Below are 20,497 nucleotides of genomic sequence, written 5' to 3' on the forward strand. Positions count from 1 at the left end.
CAATAATTATCAGGCGTACGCGAAACAGATCTCTCAGAGGCACAGATAGACAACATTCTTCTTCAGACTGGTTATATGGCGTTGTCAATATAGAACGGATATTATCAGTTTATGCTTTCCATTACTCAACACAAACGCTAAAGACACGCAACAAGCTCTCCTTTGCGAGGAGAAAGAGTATATATCTAAATAGGACAAGATGGCTTGCAGCCAAAATTATATGTATACAATCACGCGAAAGAAATACTGTGACTCAACTTCATTAAAATTATCGCGGTTTTTAACTGTATAAGAGATATGACGCGGTTTTCGACGAATAAGTAAGAACGGAAAGGAAATAGCTCCAAGAAATTAAATGCTCTGTCTGAAAACATGAGAAAGGAAGACACAAACTAAATATCAAGACAAATTCTCGGATCAAAAAGACCGTTTTATTAGCCTTTCCCAACATGTGAATTAGAAAACATCTCCTCTATCGTGACTGTGAGATATATGGATTCACTAGAGGATTTATCTGTATCAATCCATTCAACTTCTGGATAAAATGAATTGGATTTATAAAATATAGTACTACTCCATACTTAAGAATTGAACCGCAACTGTTTTGAAGGAATGGCATAATGCTTCCAAGCTGACGTTTTCAAATCTTCAATAATTTTGTTTCTTCATATGCTTGAAAACTTATTCATACAAGCAGAAGAACAAATCCCATATACCAGCTTCATTTATCTGATATCGCTTTATTGATCCAGTCGATTAGCTCTTGGGTCAAACGTACATAATACCCAGGTTTATTTTCGCCACACCCAAATCCCCAGGATACAATGCCTAGAAAATGGAAACAAAATATAGTTTAGTATCGCCTCGACAACAATGACACAATTAAAAGAAACAAGAGTACGGTAAACTTGACATTATATGCACACCCTGTGTTTAAGAGTCCTATATGTGATGACTGGCTTTCATGCAGAAAATATTTTCGTTTTTATTTGCAATGACATTGACCTTTGACCCTAAAATGTATAGCTTATATTTTAGCTTCATGGCAAAATATCCACAAGGTTTGATATATATCATTGATGTAAAGCTAATGGTACTGTGCTGGAACCATTTTTCGTCTTTCACTTGCACTGACCACCGCATTTGACATTTTGACCCGAATAATCAATTCGCTTTTTCTTTACCCCAAGTGTAAGCGATCAAAAACGTTTGTTCCGGGTATGCCAAGTAAAACCTACGTTATTATGCGGGTAAAGTGTGTCTTCTTTCACTACGGAGGCCATTACGTTTGATCTTTTGACTCCAAGATAAGAGGCTTTATAGTATTACCCTAAGACCAAATGATCCACAACGTCTGATAATCATACGTAATTTCTCCGAATCCCAAGTGCAAATATTCAAACAAAATTGGTAATTGTAGATTGCTTACAACCAGAGATTTTAGCGCTGAAATAAAATTGGTAAAAGACGGACGAAACAAAATCACAACATAACAATGCTGGACGTATAAAAATCAATGAACTGCAAATAACACGTGTATCACCTGCTGCCACGTTTAAAGTTCCATGTTATTTTATGTCTAAACTGAAATGTGAGCTCCTATAACATAGTGGTCTGCGGGGTGTTAACTGGTTATTAGACCAATGGGTATAGCGGTGGTATTTAATAATGAACGCTCTACAGAAAACAAAGGATTGTACTCACTCCATGTAAAGCAAGAGTTGATGAAAACCTCTGTCGTCATACCCCATAAGCAGAGAACACCATTTTGCTGCGGTTGAATGATTGGTATGCATATCCAAATATTGATAAGAATATCTCTAATTCTACCCTTGTCTTTTATGCCTGTCTTCATCTGATGTAGCCATAGCATTAAGAATTTGTATTTGTACTTAACTTCATATATCAATTCTTAGATTTGAGTTGGAAATAAAGCTTTGTTTGGGTAAAAATACGTTGGTGAGGTCAATGAAGCCGATAATGGACATACAAAGCAGAGGGGAGAAGATTAGATGTATCATATTTTATGTCCAGCGGAATAAAAATTCCGTAACTTAAGAAACACAAATTATCCAAACGAAAGAACTAAGATAATGACTAAAATATAAATGAAGCTTAAACAACAACACGTTCATTTATGACACAAAACAGATCAACATTTACAATTTCAGCATGCAAATAATGTCTGATATTTTTCCGCGATATCATAGTTTAAAAAGGCAAACTATTAGTATGCTATAAAAATGTGAGGGATTAACATGCGAGAGTGTTAGAATTATGGCTGAGGATGACAGTTCTTTTTTCTTCCCAATTATTGTAATATATATACCAAATTAGTGGGGGCTTTTAAAACGTTGAAGTCAGTATAGTTTGGGTTGCCGTTATTATTTTAACTTATAACGCCATTTTGAAATAAGACTGCATCGATGGATTATTAAATGCTTCGAACCATCATGGTTCTTCGCCTATTACTATATTGGACCGGCTCTACGCAAGGCTTTCCTGGTGCCGAATGGTGGATCGTTTTTGTCTTTTGATACCGACTGTGAGATGGAAATTGTCACAAGCTGAAGAGAAATGGTCCATACTATCTGGCTTCTCCTACTCATATTTTGCCTTCGTGGAACAGTCATCAGCAAATAGCATGATGCATTTCTCTGGGCCACAAAATTTTGCCATGATCTGCCAAAGGCCTCCTCAAATGAGTGCGTCAAATGGCGTTGTCAAGTGAATGAATGTCACCTACATGTTGAAGTTCTGTTAATGACATATTTCATGGAGTTTAAGAGCTGAAATCACCATGTATGTGATCCATCGTCATTCCATATCGCCATACTGCTATCTGGCAGGAGCCCTTGATCATTGGGATGCACATGATCAAATTAGCTAAACTCTGAGAAGTATTGTGCCGGTTATTGGTAGCAAGAAGATACCCCGATGGTATCTAGATGTTTAAGTGTGGTGAGACCAGGGGTTTTAGACGCAGTTGAGAACACCTAATCTCTGAAAGATATCCAGTTCATCTTGACTTTCTCAGAGTTTACATCGATTGCATTCCAATGGCTGCCCAATTATTCGACAAATTCTTGGTTCACATTATCCTGTTTCAATTTGCAGACATTAAGGTTTTCGGGGACTCTTTTTCTTTATGATTGTCTGCAAGGCTGAATCCGGTTATTGAGCGTAGAGATTATGAGCATGTGGTCAGTCGAGCCTTCTGCATTTCTCATGGCCGTCGTCGATAAGACATCCTGCTTGTCTTTTCTCCCGACGATGATGTAGTCAATAAGATGCCGGTGTTTGAAGCGTTGGTATATCCAAGATGTCTTGCTGAGGTTTGGTAGGGGATACGACTATGTTGGTTATTAGGAGATTATGCTCAACGCAGTTCATCAGTAGGAGTCAACACCATTCTTCCCAATGACACCTGGTCATGTTGCATTACCTTTGCCATATCTAGCATTCCAGACACCAAGGATGATGAGCCTGTTTAAGTTTATGACGCTATTAAGGACCCTTTTGTTCATAGCAACACAAACTCCTCCAGAGTCCCTGTCAACATTTTTGGAGTATGTGTTGAAAAGGGAGTAGTTTTTAAGCGTAATGCAGTCTGCGTCTTTTAAGAAAGTTACCTGATGATATAGTACGGCAGGATCGAGTTCATTTAAAAGCAGAAGAATATCATTGTAGTTGGCTTTAAATTCCTTGATAGTTCCATTGTATGCTGGTGTTCTTCATTATAAGTTTAAAGTTAAGATTATGGTGCTAAGTTAGGCCTTTCACGGGGGCAATATATGTGGTTATTTATCTGAAGGAAGTACGGGGTTCAATTCTTTATGGTAGCTCTGGAACCACCTTGGGGACATGGATCAGTTTCTTCAGCAACCATGTCCTCAATATCTCTAAACCTATTATATAGTTTTATGGGGTCATCTGACTCCTTTTATGGCTTATTTCCTTGACATCTTTTTTAACTATTTGGTGATTTCGGTGGTGGGGTATTATTGAATGTTGTTTGAGTGGATACTGTGTTTTTCTATGCTATGTAATGTGGTGTGTTAGAGCTTCATGGTAACTCAGGTAATAGTGTTGGTGTCCTGCAGATTCTTGTTTCGTTTAATAAGTATTCTACGGACTGCAGTGACACCTTCATTTTTCATCCCTTCGATGATATATGTGTCGCTGACTCCAGCCAAGTCACGACAACCAGTGACACCTTTGGATAAATTTAGTGATGTATGTACGAAACAAGTTTCTGTAATATCGTCAAATGTCTTCATTTTTTAATATTCTCAGTATGCGCTTTGCGATCACACCCCACAAGTAAACCACCTGATTTTAGGGGGTTTTGTTTACACTTTTGGGTTTGCCGACTAATCCAAGCATAGTCTCTTCGACTACAAATGGCGATAGTGCGGCAAGTGGTTTGCTTTCATCTTTAGATTGGCAGACCATGAAGCGTGGGAATGACTCCAGACCACATGGTTCATCGTCCGAATTGTATAAAGGTTTCATTCTTTTGTGTTGATTTATTTTTATTATCCATGTTCGTATGGTTAACATTCAGCACATGTTCTCCCCGCCCAACATGGAACCCAACAAGGGGACATCTTTAAAATGCCAGGGATACACAGATGTTCTATTCAGCAGGCAAAACCACCTCCGATTCATCGTGCAAGATATACTCAGTCAGTAATATTACCTCCCAATTGACCCGTTGAGCACCACCTTCTAGGAAGTCTTCTGAGAGATGGGGAAAGGAAAGCTAATGGGATAGATTGAAGGAGTAACGGTGGTATCAAGAGAGATACAAGATGTAAGATAGAGAACGTCACCGAGTAAATTAAGACCTACCAGGGCTCGGCGTGACCAGCCGATTTGTCTTCACCAGGCCCATCCTGACCACCCGTATAGAAGAAGTAAAGCCAAAGCAGTGTATTGCATCGGAAAGCTTCTGCTCAACTACTATGACCCACATCAAACAGGTTGCCTCTACTTAGTCGACTCTTACGACACGTAGTGAGGACACGTCGGGCCTATTCTTCAACCCCTGACCCGCAAGGGGGGAGAGCGGTGACTGGGATCTTGAAGATATTACCCAAATATCATATGCCACACGTCTTGTAGTGACGATAAAATTCGTACACTTTTTTTAGTCCTTAATTTCAACTGACTTTGAAACAATATAGAGCTGAATCAAAAGTGTGATTAAAAATACAACATTGTGCCACGAATTTTACCTTGATGATAGGAGCCGTAATAAGGTACCCGTATTATTTAAGGTGATACACTTTCTAATGATAATGTACAAGTATTAATAGTTTCTTTCTTTTATCTATAAAGGCTTTAAATTTATACAGTGGAAGAGAAAGTATGATGGAAAACGTAAAAGAGCCGTGACCATGATCTTGAAACTAGGTCCACAAATGTGGTATGCGACACGCTTTATAGAAATGATATATTTTATCCTTTATATCAAACAGCATTAATGTTATATAAAGCTGCATAAAAAGGGAAAGAAGGAGAGAAGGGCTGATGCGTGGATAATATGTTTCCTCGTCTATCAAGACTCTCGCTCAGCGTAGATGTTTCCGAGTCTCTCAAGAGTCTAGCTGAACGAGTCTATGTGCATATATTTTGCAATCTAGCAAATACATGTCGCACGTCATTTTAAGACACAACATTGACGAGTCGTTGTTAGAGGTGTTATAACACCGATTTGCATGAGTTTCTTTTCCAGACACCCCATGTAACGAAATGTATAACTTACACCTCAAGTACGAAATAATAATAATAATAATAATAATAATAATAATAATAACACATATCAGGTACTAGAATATGCTACTACTACCTCATCCTCTACAGCAACTACTACTACTGCTGCTACTACTACTACTACTAATAATAATAATAATAATAATAAGAAGAAGAAGAAGAAGAAGAAAAAGAATAACAATAAAAAGAACAAGAATAAAACGAACAAGAATAAGTAGAACTACAACAACAATAAGATTACAACATATGAGCTACCCTCCTAAGGTACGAGAGAGAGAGAGAGAGAGAGAGAGGGGGGGGGAGGGAGGGAGAGAGAGATAGAGAGAAACTACTCACCCGTCTGAATAAATACGGATTTTTTTCTCTTTTTGCTTTCTACTTTCACGACAAAAGGACCCCCGCTATCTCCTTGGCATGCGTCAATATTCTTGCCGTCTGCAAAGATTGCATGTATGTACGATCGTACGAATGGCTAAAAGCTTTCCAAAAACACTGTATATCTATCCAACGTTTTGTTATAGATCTTGCTTATTCTTTTGCTTTTGAAGCCGTCTATCTAAGTAACTATCGATATCACATGCTACAAATAGCTAAATGAAGTACTACGAAATGATATCAAAATTTTACTGTGAACATCCTGCATAATTTGAATATTTTTGACATCTTTTACGTTGCTTTCCAACTTGATATATAATATACATAGTCACTCTGCACGATTGCTGTTAAATCAAATGACTTTGATATCTGGTGATCCACTATACAATTTTGCATATTATTTCAAAGCATGCCATCGTGTCAAGCCATGGGCGACAATCCCCTGCGCTCCTGTCTCACCCGTGGCTGCAAATTGGGACATCCTTGGTCTTCTCGGTCAAGTTGAGACCGAAACCTTGCCACCACAGAGAACAAATATTCTGAACAACTTTTGCTCCCATATCACAATATTGCAGTGGAGAGAGACACAGTCACAATCAGAACATTCTCGACCTTTTCTCCAGCAACATATGTGGTGCAGTCCGCTGGAGGCGAATCAGCAAACCCATCAGATTTATGTATCTTCCTACCACTACATCCGAGGTTATTTCTCGCCTTCACGGAAATGACTCAGTGATGTTACAATGGCAATGGCTAAACATTGAACATGGCTCGTCATTTTAATTAGTGTGGTCATCAAGGTGCTCGTACATTAATTAGGTCTATAATGATTAGTTTCTGCTGTACTCATTTGAAGTCACATCGTATAATTTACACGGTGCAATGATCTAAAATGGCATAAACCTTAACTGGCTTCATTTGACAGATCAGTACTGTGTAAATACTTATTAGTTGCGCCCAAATGACATATTGTGCATCACTTATCAGTTATCGGATTAAGAGGTTGCCACTCCTCGCGGAGTATCATATTTACAGGCAAAGACAAATACTTCCTGTTTTCGAATGAAAGTTTACCTTAATTTTGCAGTAACAGCTTCCGATATATATATATATATATATATATATATATATATATATATATATATATATATATATATATATATATATATATTCTGCGTGAGTGTGTTTTATTGATTTGGATGCCAATGCACAGCAAATAATATTATTTAGTGACAGAGTATTTGGAGTAAACTGTCTTGCCCAGGGACACAACACAGAAGCAAACTTATGCTAATCCAATGGCAAGACTCGAACCCGCATCAGTTCATTTGCGAGTCTGGCACACTATTCACTAAGTCATTTCATCTTCTGCTTCAATTAGTTGTCTCTGACGACATGTATGATACTCATTGGGCCTATTCTACTTTCCCGGGGCCATAGGTATTCAGGGGTTGGGGGCGGTGAATGTCTACGTGAGAGAGTTGATTGGTTGGTTTATAGCGGTACGCTCAACACAATTTAGTCTATATCGTGCCGATGAAATGATTTTTCAGTGCCTTCCCCATGGACATGGCAAAGCAGGCCACCTGGCTCTACCAACTAAACTGCCACGGTTCCCTTGACATAAAGACAGACAGGCAGACATAGAGAAAGACCGCGAAAAGAAATGATAAATTGTATCACCTTTTCCTTTTCCCAGGGCACAAAAATTCACATTCGCATCGAATTGTTTCCGCGTATCCTTTGAGTTTGCTTCACATATGGTGACGTTGTCAATACGGACTTGTAACTGTTTCAAAGTTTCAGAAGCTGCTTCATCCTTTGTAAGTTTCCCCCATCCCGTCACCACTCCACGTGATTTATGTTTGAACAGATCATCATAAATAATTTCTGAAGAAAACAAAAACAACCTGGATTTGTCAGTCTGCATATAATGTATAATACACCCAGTAAAATTATGTCACCTTAGTGAATCAGTGTGTAACAAAGTGTATCCCTGGATACTCTAATATAGCAGCTTCGCGGGCAAAAGGTATAGGCGATTGAATTTGAGGCGTGCTAACGATAGCATTGTAAGCAAGCAACACAGCCTCAGCATTGTCATTAATCTATTCCACAAAATTCAATGCTCGGAAAGTGGGAGCGGACGACCCTGCACCCTTAATATGGATATGTGAAAAGGGATACGTTGTTTTGATACTGGTGAAACGGACCTGTGTTGTTTTGGGTTTGTTTTTATTATTTTATTAGCTGTGTGTTTAATGACACGCCACAACATGCGACTCAGTGTGTTTTGGCCAGGATTTTCCCATGAAAGTGGGTCCAAATTAGGTCTTAAAAACCCATAGATTTAGAGGCAATCAAATATTTATTGAGGAAAACTACAGTGGTCTATATTAATGCTGATATAGCTAGTGCCAACAATACTCTATATATCTGCAAACAAATTTCAGTTATGTCAAAAATGAATTAATTTGTAAGCAAACTATGAGAACTGGGACATGAATATCAATTTGAAGTGAACAATTTAAAACCCAATCAAGACTTAAACTTCCTACTAACTATTTGATTGACGTGATGATCAAACTGTAATCATCTACAAGCAAACTTCGAATATACATATATAAGAGGTTTTATTCGAATATTTTATTGATTGTGTAAAAATAAATTTGTAACCTCAATAATTGGATGTCATTAATAAACAATTTTAGTTGTATCATCTTCAGCCACACAAGGCGTGAATTAAAGTATCACAGGAAGAATGCCTTAATGATGGTTCACGTCGTTTCTCACTCATTTATCAGAAATTGACCTTACGCAAGATGATAGATAGCTTCGCCAACCAAATCACGTGACATGACGCCCATCTAACCTCGACAAACATGCAGTATTTGGCAGATAAATATATTTCATCTATGGTGATATGTTTATTGAAAATGGTTTGTATTATTCTTAAAAATGTAAAACTTCAAAGTTGCATAAATTACACTCCAGTAGACAATATTTATATTTGTAGTTCAAGTTCGTACAGTAATAACCTAAGTATATTATTTCAGTAAATTATACAAATCAGTTTTAAAGCTGCTCTATAATTTATTCATGCACAATGAAATTCGCTCCAAAAGATGAAAATGTATTTAGTATATAATATAATACTTATTAATTTTACCCGGCTTATGTTCATGCTGCCTTGGAAGTAAATGAATTATAAATTGAATACAATATCGTAAATCACGATTGTTTAAAAGTATAATGTTGTACATGATAATTTTAAAGTTCTACTAAGTTAGTCGAATGGAATTTTGATCAATGATGTCGATTAAGGTAAACATGTAAATGCATAATTAATTTATCGGACAAAAATTATCTGAAACCACTGTGGGTTTTTTAATTTCTTTATTATTACATTTTTGTATTCCCACCCTTCTTTCAGCCCAACGAAAAAATTAAGAGTCACACAAGTGACTGAAAGATGGAGACAAAACATCGTAGTTTTTTGGGATAAGCAAGCATTTAAGTGTAATCTTTCAAACTTTAAAATAATGCAATCTGGAGTTCAGCGTTTTCTATACAAGAATAATGATATACATCAAAAGCCCGAAAGTTGGAGGGTTCACCACCCATATTCTAAAAACGTTTATTTTACATATACTTTTCAATTTCAATTTTTTGTCTCCCTTCAAGCCATCGACGGATCATGTTTATCTGCATACTTTTATGCAAACAAACATGTTGTAATTGCCATCAATTGTTTCTATATTCAGCTTTTTGTACAAGCGACCTCAAAAATGTCTTTATCCATCAAAGTTCTGTCAAAGTTTCAGGAAACAAATAAATCTAATTCCTCCATTTAGACAATCACGATATCGACAGTCTAAATTTCAAGGCTCCCACTACCTTCTTTTAAGCTTTATCGATCGAGAAATCAACAGATCATTGCAAATATTGTGCTTATTTATCATAAATCTTTATTGCCACAAGCAGCTTGTCGGAGGAAAACGGCGGACGTAAGAAATGCTTGCAGGTGTGTCAAATTTGCAACACAGAATGCAGGTTGAAAGCATACGAGGATGATTCCGAACCTAAGAGAAATCTAATGATAGATATGCAAATGTGGACATACGTACATCAGAAGTGTTTATGTTTTATCTGATGCTGTAAAATCCTGAAAACATATAAGTTGTATTCTGTAAAAGCTGAATATATTACGCATTATTGTCTGAGTGAAGTTTTGAAATTGTGAAGAAAAAAAAAACAAAATCAAAAGTGAGAAATGTTTCCTGTCGACAGATAGTGACAACTGCTCAAACGACGTCTATTAATTTGCTACATGTTTACCTTGGTAATACAGGTACAGATTTTGTATCAAGTTCAAGGATAAACAACTGCATATTTGGCTAAAATCATGTGATCAGCCTGAAACTGTCAACGCCTTTTGGATAGAGACACATTTGGAAGTACACAGTTGTGGCTAACCCTGGATTTGAAACTGTGTTTCTTTGGCGTTTCAATGGAATATCAAAATAGAAAACGATCGGTCCTTCATCGACAAGAAATTAAAATGTCTTGCCCGAAGACAGTCCACGCCGGTCTACCCAACCTGGTCTGCGCAAGATTCGAATTTAAACTCCTGCGAAACTTGTGGACAAGGTGAGATTAAAATCCCACAGTGTGTGAATCATTCTTTGAGTCATTCTACATCTACTTTCGTCCTTTTCTTTCCTCGTTATGATTAAGTTCCTTCTGTGTGACTGCGGAATTGCAACATGGCCACATACTATCAACCAATACAAACGAGAAGAGGAATTCTCTGAGTCATATGTTTTGCTGAACACTTTACATATCATAGATCATGAAGATGGAGACAATTTTGGATGAATGCATCTAAAGATTCGTCTACCGATCAAAATGAGTGACAGTTATGTTTTCTTCGCTTTCGCTCTCAACATTGTTTGTTATTTGCCTGAACCTGCTTTCGGCCCTTCAACATCCTGTGGTTTGGCGAAAATATGAATCGTCGAAGGCGGGGTGGGGTGGGGTGGGTTACCCCCTTCAAACTGAATCCGTAAACATGATGGTGCGTACAAAGCATTCTACTTTGAAGATTAAAAAACATAAATTTAGAAATTGGAACATATTTCCTAATTTCTCGACTCCGAAAGTAGTACCACACGCGATAAACGCTTAATTACAACATTAAGGAGAGACAGACAGACAGACATACAGACAGATTTGATTCATGTAAGTTCATATCCTCAAATTTACCGGGAAATTCAATAGCACTGTAGAGGCACACTGGGGCAGCGAAAGGCTTTTCCCTCTTATATACAACAGGGTTAGCCAATTTGACAACACGGAGATCGTACTGGGACGTTATATTATTATATTTGTCATGATGAATGGTCTTTTCCATAGAGGTTTCTATAAAAGATCCTCCTATGTCTGATATGCTTGTTCGACCTGAAAAAAAATTGTGAATAATAATAATAATAATAATAATAATATTATTATTATTATTATTATTATTATCATTATCATTGTAGTTGATGTTGTTATTGTTATTATTATTATTAGTATTATTATTATTATTATCCCTGTTTAGTAGTAATAGTAGCAGTAGTGGTAGCAATATATACATGAAACAACATGCCAGAGGGAGCACCTGAAGATATTTCCAACTCTGATAACTAAAGAAACGTAATATGTAGCGGCATCATAATACCCGGCACGCATTATCAAAAGAATGACGACATGCATACAAAATGAAGACCTCTCACCAGTGTACGGAATGTGCAGTGACAGGATGTGATTATTGTATTACATGACCAGGGTGCACGCAATAAGGTAGCACGGTGGGAGTACGAAAATCTGCACAACAAACTAGCCCTGTCTGTGCAAGGGTATCAGTCAAACAAACCTGACATTGACGCACAAACAACTTGACTGATCCGATCACAAGACAATGTTGATAAACAGCCAGACGAAAATCAACATGATTTGAAGTTCCAGACCGGCCACAGGATATGCCGGAAGATAGGATTTTCTACTCTAGGCATCGATAGGAACGTGCCATGATGCACATTCCCAGCAGTACCGATGAATCCTGCTTCTCACGCAAAGAATGAGTAGTAGGTAACAGTGTAACAAGAGAACATAATATTCCACTATTTTCTTTCTATACACAAACGTATATATTATGGAAAGATTGTTCTAGTATGGAGTCTATCGAAAAGGAGTAAATCTTAGTACATATAACTGACCAATGTAAATTTTCCATTCACTCGTGATGTCACAGTGTGCAGCCGTCAAGATCCAGTTTCTGTCCAATAAGGTAGCACCACACTGATGAATCTTGTTCTGTAAAAGAAACGAGAAGTTAATTCTGTGAGCAAAATCAGATGTCCCCTCCCACCGCTACACAGAGAGCCGCTGAAGTCACCATGAAAATGCGGTCAGCGTCAATAGAAGTCCAAATAGTCACGGCAATCCCAATGCATCTGCTTTTTAAATCTTGTCCAATTTCGTCTTCATACATTGGATATATCTTTTTTCGAACACAAAGTGTCGCATTTGGATCTTGACCATTATAATTTGTCTTCAAAAAGACATCTGATAGGTCAAGGTCATCGGGACCTAATCTAATCTTCAGACCGTCTCAGTTTTCAACAGATAAGTAACAAATAAAATCGGTATTTGTTCAATGATTCTTCAGTATTGATTCTAGTGGAGACATGCGCTGATTCACGCTGGAATATTAGGTATTTATGTTACTAAATGTAATCTTCACGAGTGACAATCTCTAGTGGCAGTGTGATTTCAAAAGAAACACAATTGCTACCCTGGAAGTATTTGGCTCCCGCCACCATCACCACCATGTACGTGTCTTGGTGTTAGACCAGAAACGGCTCATCCTGCTTTGGAAATTATAAACACTTTTTACTTACACTGTGTTTATATCCTGTCAGCCATGTCGTCGCCAATTTAAGAAATGTCAAAACATAAACTTTATAAACTCCAATTTCCACAACATATAACTTGCACTTGCAATTTAAGTTGATAATGGATTCATTTATGCTATTGGAATAAACTATTTTTACACACGTCAATGATAATACTATAATTTGTCTTCAAAACGACATCTGATACGACACTCTAATGAAACTGCAGATATATGGGATTGGACCATCAACGCAGAGGACAAAAAAGTCCCCCAAAAAACAAGATCTAAACAAAAGGAGCCTTCAACGAGCGTCCAACGACACTATGGTGATGGTGAGGGAAATTGAAGACAAAATGTTACATTTGAGCAACTTTCTTCATTCTTTCTAAATTGCCTCGGGAACACGATGTTTTCAAGAGGCGCTGAATGGGCATTTGGAACTACATGTAAACAAAGACTACGTGCAGTAAACATTAAATGGAATTTTACTTTTAGGTTGGCAATTTGTTTGCAAAAGCAGGCTGTAAATAATAGGATAAGTACATATATATTATTTATTTTATACATAAATAACAGGGTTTTATCTTCATTTCCATCACGATACCGTTTACTACATTTAATTCACTCACTATTACAGTGTAATTCCGAACATGTAATCTTTAAATTAATCTGACAATTTCCAGATGTATATAGGAGTTACAACTAGCGTATTTATTTCATTAAATTTTGCTGACTGGGTCTTCATCTAGTAACAATATTAATTCTTTAAATCTAAAGCAATAACCTGGCAAACAACAAAGAATCGTCTGCAGTTATACAAATCTTCTTGGAAGAAATGTATCATCTACATGACATATAAAATTAAACAACGCAAGTTTCAATAGCTCAAACGATATAGCATTATTGTGTCCATTTGTTGCACCAAGTTCGAAACTCCGAGGCTCCCTTTTTTCCTTCTTTCTTTTCAAGCATAAATATCCATAATATCAACACCTGTCTATTTACAGGTTTGAAATAAAATTAGCAACTGCTCAGTTTTCAAAACAAATAAAAAATAATGCGCAATTTGAAAATCATTTTATTTTTATGTCGTGCAAGGTAACATTTTTATCAATATGTTATTCATCTAAAATGGAACTACACAAGGGTGGCCAATCATGTCTGCATCATAAAATAATGGTACTGGAACCAGTGTTGTAAAGTGGTTATTCTTCCATAATTAGATAGCATACATTTCACACAAGTTTATTTATATTAAATATTTCATACTGAATTTTTATCACATTTTCCGGTGCACTGTTGCTCATTAAGGCAAATCGGTTATAGTCTGACATACAACTTTTAAACTTGCTTACTATATAAGTGATGTTTCTAACAATTATTGAAATTAGAAACCATTTCCAAACAGTAGGAACATTGCCCACAGTCGAGATAGAAGCCAAATAATTGAATTGATTTGTGATTTTTTAATTAAAAATATTATTTGCATTACTTCTTTACCGAAAAACCAGTAATTATATGAGCCTCAATCATCTGCAAATCATTGTATTTTTAAGTTCCTAAAGTACAATATTTTATGGGTATGATATTCAACGAAAAGGAAATTAGAGGATAGTGGCCAAATATATTTGCATCAGAAAATGATTGTGGTGGAACCAGTGTTGTGAAGTGATTATTATTCCATAGTCATTTAGTATAATTTAGGATACACGATTCTTTATGCTAAACCTTTTAAGACTTTACGTTTTGTCACATTTTCCTAATCACTACTCCAAAGCAAAAATAAATTGGTTTTGAACTAAAATAAAATTTGACTTCCCTACTAAATCAATGATTTTTCGAGCAATTACTGCAATTAGTAATTATACATTTTGTTTTCAAACAGAGGAAACATGTCCCAAGGTCAGGATAGAAGCTAAAGTAACTAAATTGAGTTATGGTTTGTATTATTCCTATCATATAACCAGCCAAATTAAAAATAAAACTAAGTTTGTTGAATCTATTTGTCTAAATGATACATATTTTTTGCAATGGCATATTTTCTTTATTTCATTAAATGAAAACCTCAAATTTATACACTTACTGATTATAACAACAGAAAATCATACATATATAATAACATTTACAGATGAAATTTTATTTGTAAAGGACATCCTGCTTGAATATAATTACCACTACTATGATTGCTACTACTATTAAAAATAATAATAATACTAATAATAATAATAATAATAACAGCATTAATAATAATATTAAAAGAATGTCCATCAACCTTTGTTTCTAGTGGAAACAAAGATGGGGAAACATACAATATAATCAAAGCAAAACAATTCTAAAATTTAAAAATTTGGGATGTTACATGGCATAATGGTTGAAACAAGAATTTATGATAAAAACAAGAATTATGACAATTAATATATAATAATCCAATTTATTTCTTTTTAAATACTGTTCATTAAATTAGTTTCTGGCTCCATGCCTAAAAGAACTGATTATATGGAATTCGCAGGTTCTGTGTATCATTATATACTAAAAATAACTGCCAAAGTTAATGCTTGCAGATGTATGAAAAGCACCCAAAACATGTGACTTTAGGAGACTTTATGTCAGATATGACAATTTTGAAAATGGTCTAAAACACTTTAAACGCAGCCCTAAAAGGCACACAATCAATTCAACTTCAACTTCCATCGACATCAAAATCTCACACACATTGTGTTGCATGTAAAAACCCATATGGGCATCATAACCATCTTGTTAATGTCCCAAAATGTGCCATAACCCAGTGTCTGGAGAGTGTAGTATTTTTATAAAGTCAAATAGTAGATGTTGTAAATTCCATTTGGAAATCTACTTCACTAATTAATCCCTGCGATATATCACCGCAACAAGAGTTTATAAACTTTTCAAGAACAGATATTAAATCACTTTTACAAAATGTGCGTGAGCTAATTAAAGCAAAGTTATATCTTAATTTTGATGTTCCTTCTGCCTTATCCGATGACGACTATTTCCACATTTTTTGGCTTCAAAACGAATCACATCCTCTAATTGAATAAGGTTTCAATCCTGGTTCAAGAAAACAACTTGCTGAATAAACATAAATTGTACTTCAAGATGGGTGCATCCATTTGGAAACTAAATGAATTCCCCAGGATATTAGTTGATTACCTGCGTGACATCACTATGGGCATTTATCAAGTCAAACAGGTTCCAAAGCATACAAATGAGCATCTCACAGAGAAGGGACACTGTGAGGTTATGGCATGCATAGATTTTCCAGCTCTGTTACATATAAAAATAAAGTGTCGCCACTCCAAAAATAAAATCCATTTGCTGTGGATCCAATACAAGCTGAAATATCCCATGGACTCCATCAAAGGATGGTGTTGTATCTGCAAGGTTGGTGCTCGGGTTGTTGGGTGTTGTGCCCAGGTATCTAGTTCCCTATGTTTCTTGGCTGCAAAAGATGGGTAAATGATGAGTTGACAAAGAAAGCATCACTGACTAGTCTAATGTCACTTGTTTAGGATCGAATAAACAATAACACAGAAAGAGTGAAAACAAGAAGCTTTTTAAAATTTAACAAACAATTTATTTCCTTGGAAAAATTCTGTAAAACTAAAATTATGAACTTACAGTTTTATAGAATCAAATCCAAAAAGAATCCAAAAATAGTCGGAGAATAAAATTTTAGTAGTCCTAATAACAAAATGTTCAACTGATTTCACGTTCAAATCTCTATGAAGAATCCTAGATGGAAGACGATGACGTATGTTATAATATGTAGTGTTGAAGTCTACAGTTCCTTGTAGAAATACAAATAATGACGCTCCGGTGCTGAAAATCCAAATTAAATTTGTAAGCAAAATTTCCGTGTAAGCAGTCCTCAAAATATTTCCAGAGAAAAATTAATTAATCCTTTTCAAATCCAACTGATCTGAAGAAAATTATAACTCAAAATCTGGCTACAACAAAATAAGTTGAAATCAGTGTAAAAAACCAAAAACTGAGAAATCTCTTTCTCTCTACGCATCTATATTAAAACTAACAAATGTGCAGTAATGGAAAAACCGGACATGCGAAATCGAAAGGAAGGTCAAATGATCGTGTTTATGTCACATACACCAAAAGTGACCCTGACGAAACCCAATCATTTTAAAATAAAATGGAACTTGTTTACGAAGGTGGCTACAAATTCTGAAACGAGGTTAGGATTTAGATCAACACCTGGTGTTTACCAAAAAGATGATTCGGGTCAACCGATTTTCTGGAAAAATATCATCTCCAGTGAATAAATTTACATTATAATAGCACTGAATAGAATAAAAAATGTAAAAACTGACAAACAATTAAATTATAATAAACATTAATTAAATCAGATATACGATATACTAGTCATATTAAGGATGCAGAATCTATTCCAGAATGTGACTATGACAACGGGGAATCCAATGAGGAGTTGTTTTTCTACACTGTGAGCACTACTTTCATCAGTAGTCATCTGGCTCCTCTCATTCTTATAAAACAAATGATAATGTTATATAATTTGAATTGTAATCCAAATCATGATGTTTCCATTATTATGGCATCTTATTTGTGTGATATTGAGGAAGTTAGAATGATAATACATAACAATTGCCAGATTAAGGCCTTCCAGGGCCCTCATCACTGAACGTAAAATAAAAATTAAAAAAAACAAATATCAAAAGCTACAAAAGGCTGGAAAATACCAGTGCAGCCACCATTCCAAATCAGAATACTCGTACATCAGATTGAAAATGTCATATATAATTCATTAAATTTTATCATCAGCAAATAATTAAAACAACTTCTGGTGTCCCTGTTGGGCTGGTGCACTAAGCACGTGCTTAGTGTGCTGAATGTGTAATCTGGCAATGTACATACAACATTCAAATGAATATAAAAAATGGTATTTTTTAGGACATACTCATTAATAATTTGACTTTTTATGTCCATGTTTGCCTGAATAGTTTATTTTTAATGATTTTATTCTCTCTGATGAATGTGCAGTCATTGAATGTTCCGTCTGGTCACCTCCCAGTGAATCTAACTGGGGTCCAAGGTTAAATACACAACAATTTAGCAATTACAGTAACAGCTGCTCATCTCACCTTTACAGACGACATGAGTGCATCACCCCTGGGTTATATTCTGGGTGGATGAGTGGAGACATTACAATAATCAGGGTTTGCTGTTATTTTTGGCTAACTGCTAAGGTTAGGTAATATGTTTTTAGTGAGTGCATTTATTTAATCAGATATTTAATCGTCTCTTGCTTGCATAGATTTTCATTTAAACACTTCTCTGAAACTGTAGTTATATAGAAAGACTTACGGCGAGATATTCGCATGATTTTTTGTATGAATAGGGAGAAGCATGTATAGTATACAGTACTTAAAATATTTATGAACAAAATTTGCCTTCGAAACATGTCAAATTATAATAATCAATGTCATAATGTGACTAGCTTTACTTTAATTGTATATATGAACATATATAGTCATACAACGTTGTTTCATTCGTTAAAGTTTTTCTATACGTTTTTGAATTTCTTCAATACCCCCATCGAGGGCCCTAGTTTTGAGTCACTACAAAGAATTGCCTATAGGCCTACATGTGCATAGGAGGAGGAGGAGGAGGGGAAGGAGGAGGAGGATGAGGAGAGAGAGAGAAAGTATAGTCATATATAGTTACTTTAAATAATGAAAAGTTAGAACAATACTTACTTTGACTCGTTTTTCATCCACGTTTATGTGCAAACTTTGTTCCCAAAAATTCTTTGAAAGTTACATTCGTTCTATAAATTCCCGAATCTTGCACGATGTAAATCACCATTATTGCAGAATTTAAGTGCTGGTAATGGCATTTGCAAAACAAATAATGAAATGATTGTGTTTCTATTTGTTCATTATAGGTGTATGTTCTTTATAAACATGTACGTCCTCTCGCTTCAGAGACAACTGTATGCAGTCAGTGCAATACAGTATTAACGCGCTGGTTTAAAAATAGAAACAAAAGGTTTAGAAAGTAAAATACCTATTGTCTGTTTCTTTCATGTACTCTCCAATGATATTACTTCTAAAACATATTTCACATTTTTCAGAAGTTCAATAAAAGTGCTGGACCATGAGTGTTTTCTTTCTTATTAATGTCCATATTATATACTTACGGATGAATATATAGTTTATAAATAGATTATAGTTTAACTATAGGTTGCCTCATGAGATGTGGGAGACAATTTATTTTTCTTCTAAAGATAGAAACACGTTAGTGTGTGTGTTATGTAGCCTTGAAAATATAAGGATAAAAGTACATGAATACATAAAGAATATTTGCCATTTCCAGTGAAGGTAACAAACCCATGTATTCGGTGAAGAAGCGAAGGTAGAGGCCCCTGTTATCGCCTAGTTTACAGCCATATTCAATAATATCAATTAATCATTTAAATAATTAAATAATATTCAACATCATTCAATATTATTAAATAATATTTTTTGAGGAACAGTTTTTGAATGTTATGATTAAGTACCTTTTTGTCAACGTATTTTAGAAACAATCTTCAATTGTATAAATTCGATATTCTATTTTTGTCTACGATGGACCATTTTAGAATAGTTTTAGAAACTTTACTTCATTTATAAAGCCTTATAACCAGTAAATTAATAAAAATTCATATTGCAAATTTGAAGATGAGTGAATAGCTCATTGTAAAGCACTATCTATGAGAAGTAAATGAAAACGATGATTACTTTTCATGTCTTTATTATAGTGTTTTGACACCCTGTAACCATGGCAACGGACACGTGTACACAAAACTGATGTCAGAAATAAATGTTAGCCACCTCATGTGCACAGTATACATCATATAAGGACAGTTGGAGAGGGTGCAAAAATGGCCCTTATTCAGTATAGTCCTTTTTCTTAAGACTTTTTCATTTGTTCTCTGAAACTGGTCATGTAACTTCAGATATTAAGACATCTGCGATACCATTTAAATAGTTATATATGTGTATTCAAGTAAGAACAGTATCAAAATTCATGAAATGTATTTCTAATATTATTTCCATCAAAACTGTTATCCGACCTCTATTCTAAATCTATATTGTACCATCTTCCTTTTTCTAAATATAACATCATATTTAAGGTAACTAATTTAAAGAAATGATTTTGTTCTTTCACCGGCAAAATTTTAAACTTATTTGAAAAACTTATAGTTTAAAAATAGGATATAATTTCACTTTAGGAGAACAGTCAATATCAGAAAGCAACAAGTGCAATCTAGCTTAAACTTTATAAGTTGAATTAGTCTAAAACCTGAATAATGCCTTATTAAATTCTCATCAAAAATATTCAAAATACACGTTATCCATTTGCTACGTA

General features: G+C 35.2%; 1 protein-coding gene across 1 annotated transcript in view; it reads right to left on the reverse strand.

The window, feature by feature from the left end:
* Positions 1 to 399: 399 nt before the first annotated feature.
* The window catches only part of LOC149793850 (complement factor B-like), a 76,325-nt gene continuing 56,227 nt past the window's right edge, over positions 400 to 20,497 (reverse strand). Inside the window, exons 12-16 of the mRNA XM_089967828.1 lie at positions 12,414 to 12,510; positions 11,419 to 11,613; positions 7,837 to 8,043; positions 6,115 to 6,213; positions 400 to 828 (exon numbers count right to left, since the gene is read on the reverse strand). Coding sequence (XP_089823954.1) covers positions 722 to 828; positions 6,115 to 6,213; positions 7,837 to 8,043; positions 11,419 to 11,613; positions 12,414 to 12,510 — 705 coding nt within the window. The 3' untranslated portion in view covers positions 400 to 721. The remainder of the gene's footprint in view (positions 829 to 6,114; positions 6,214 to 7,836; positions 8,044 to 11,418; positions 11,614 to 12,413; positions 12,511 to 20,497) is intronic.

The sequence above is a fragment of the Sinohyriopsis cumingii genome, chromosome 8 (assembly GCF_028554795.1).
Source record: "Sinohyriopsis cumingii isolate HCF-2022 chromosome 8, ASM2855479v2, whole genome shotgun sequence".
In the NCBI taxonomy this organism is placed as follows: domain Eukaryota; kingdom Metazoa; phylum Mollusca; class Bivalvia; order Unionida; family Unionidae; genus Sinohyriopsis; species Sinohyriopsis cumingii.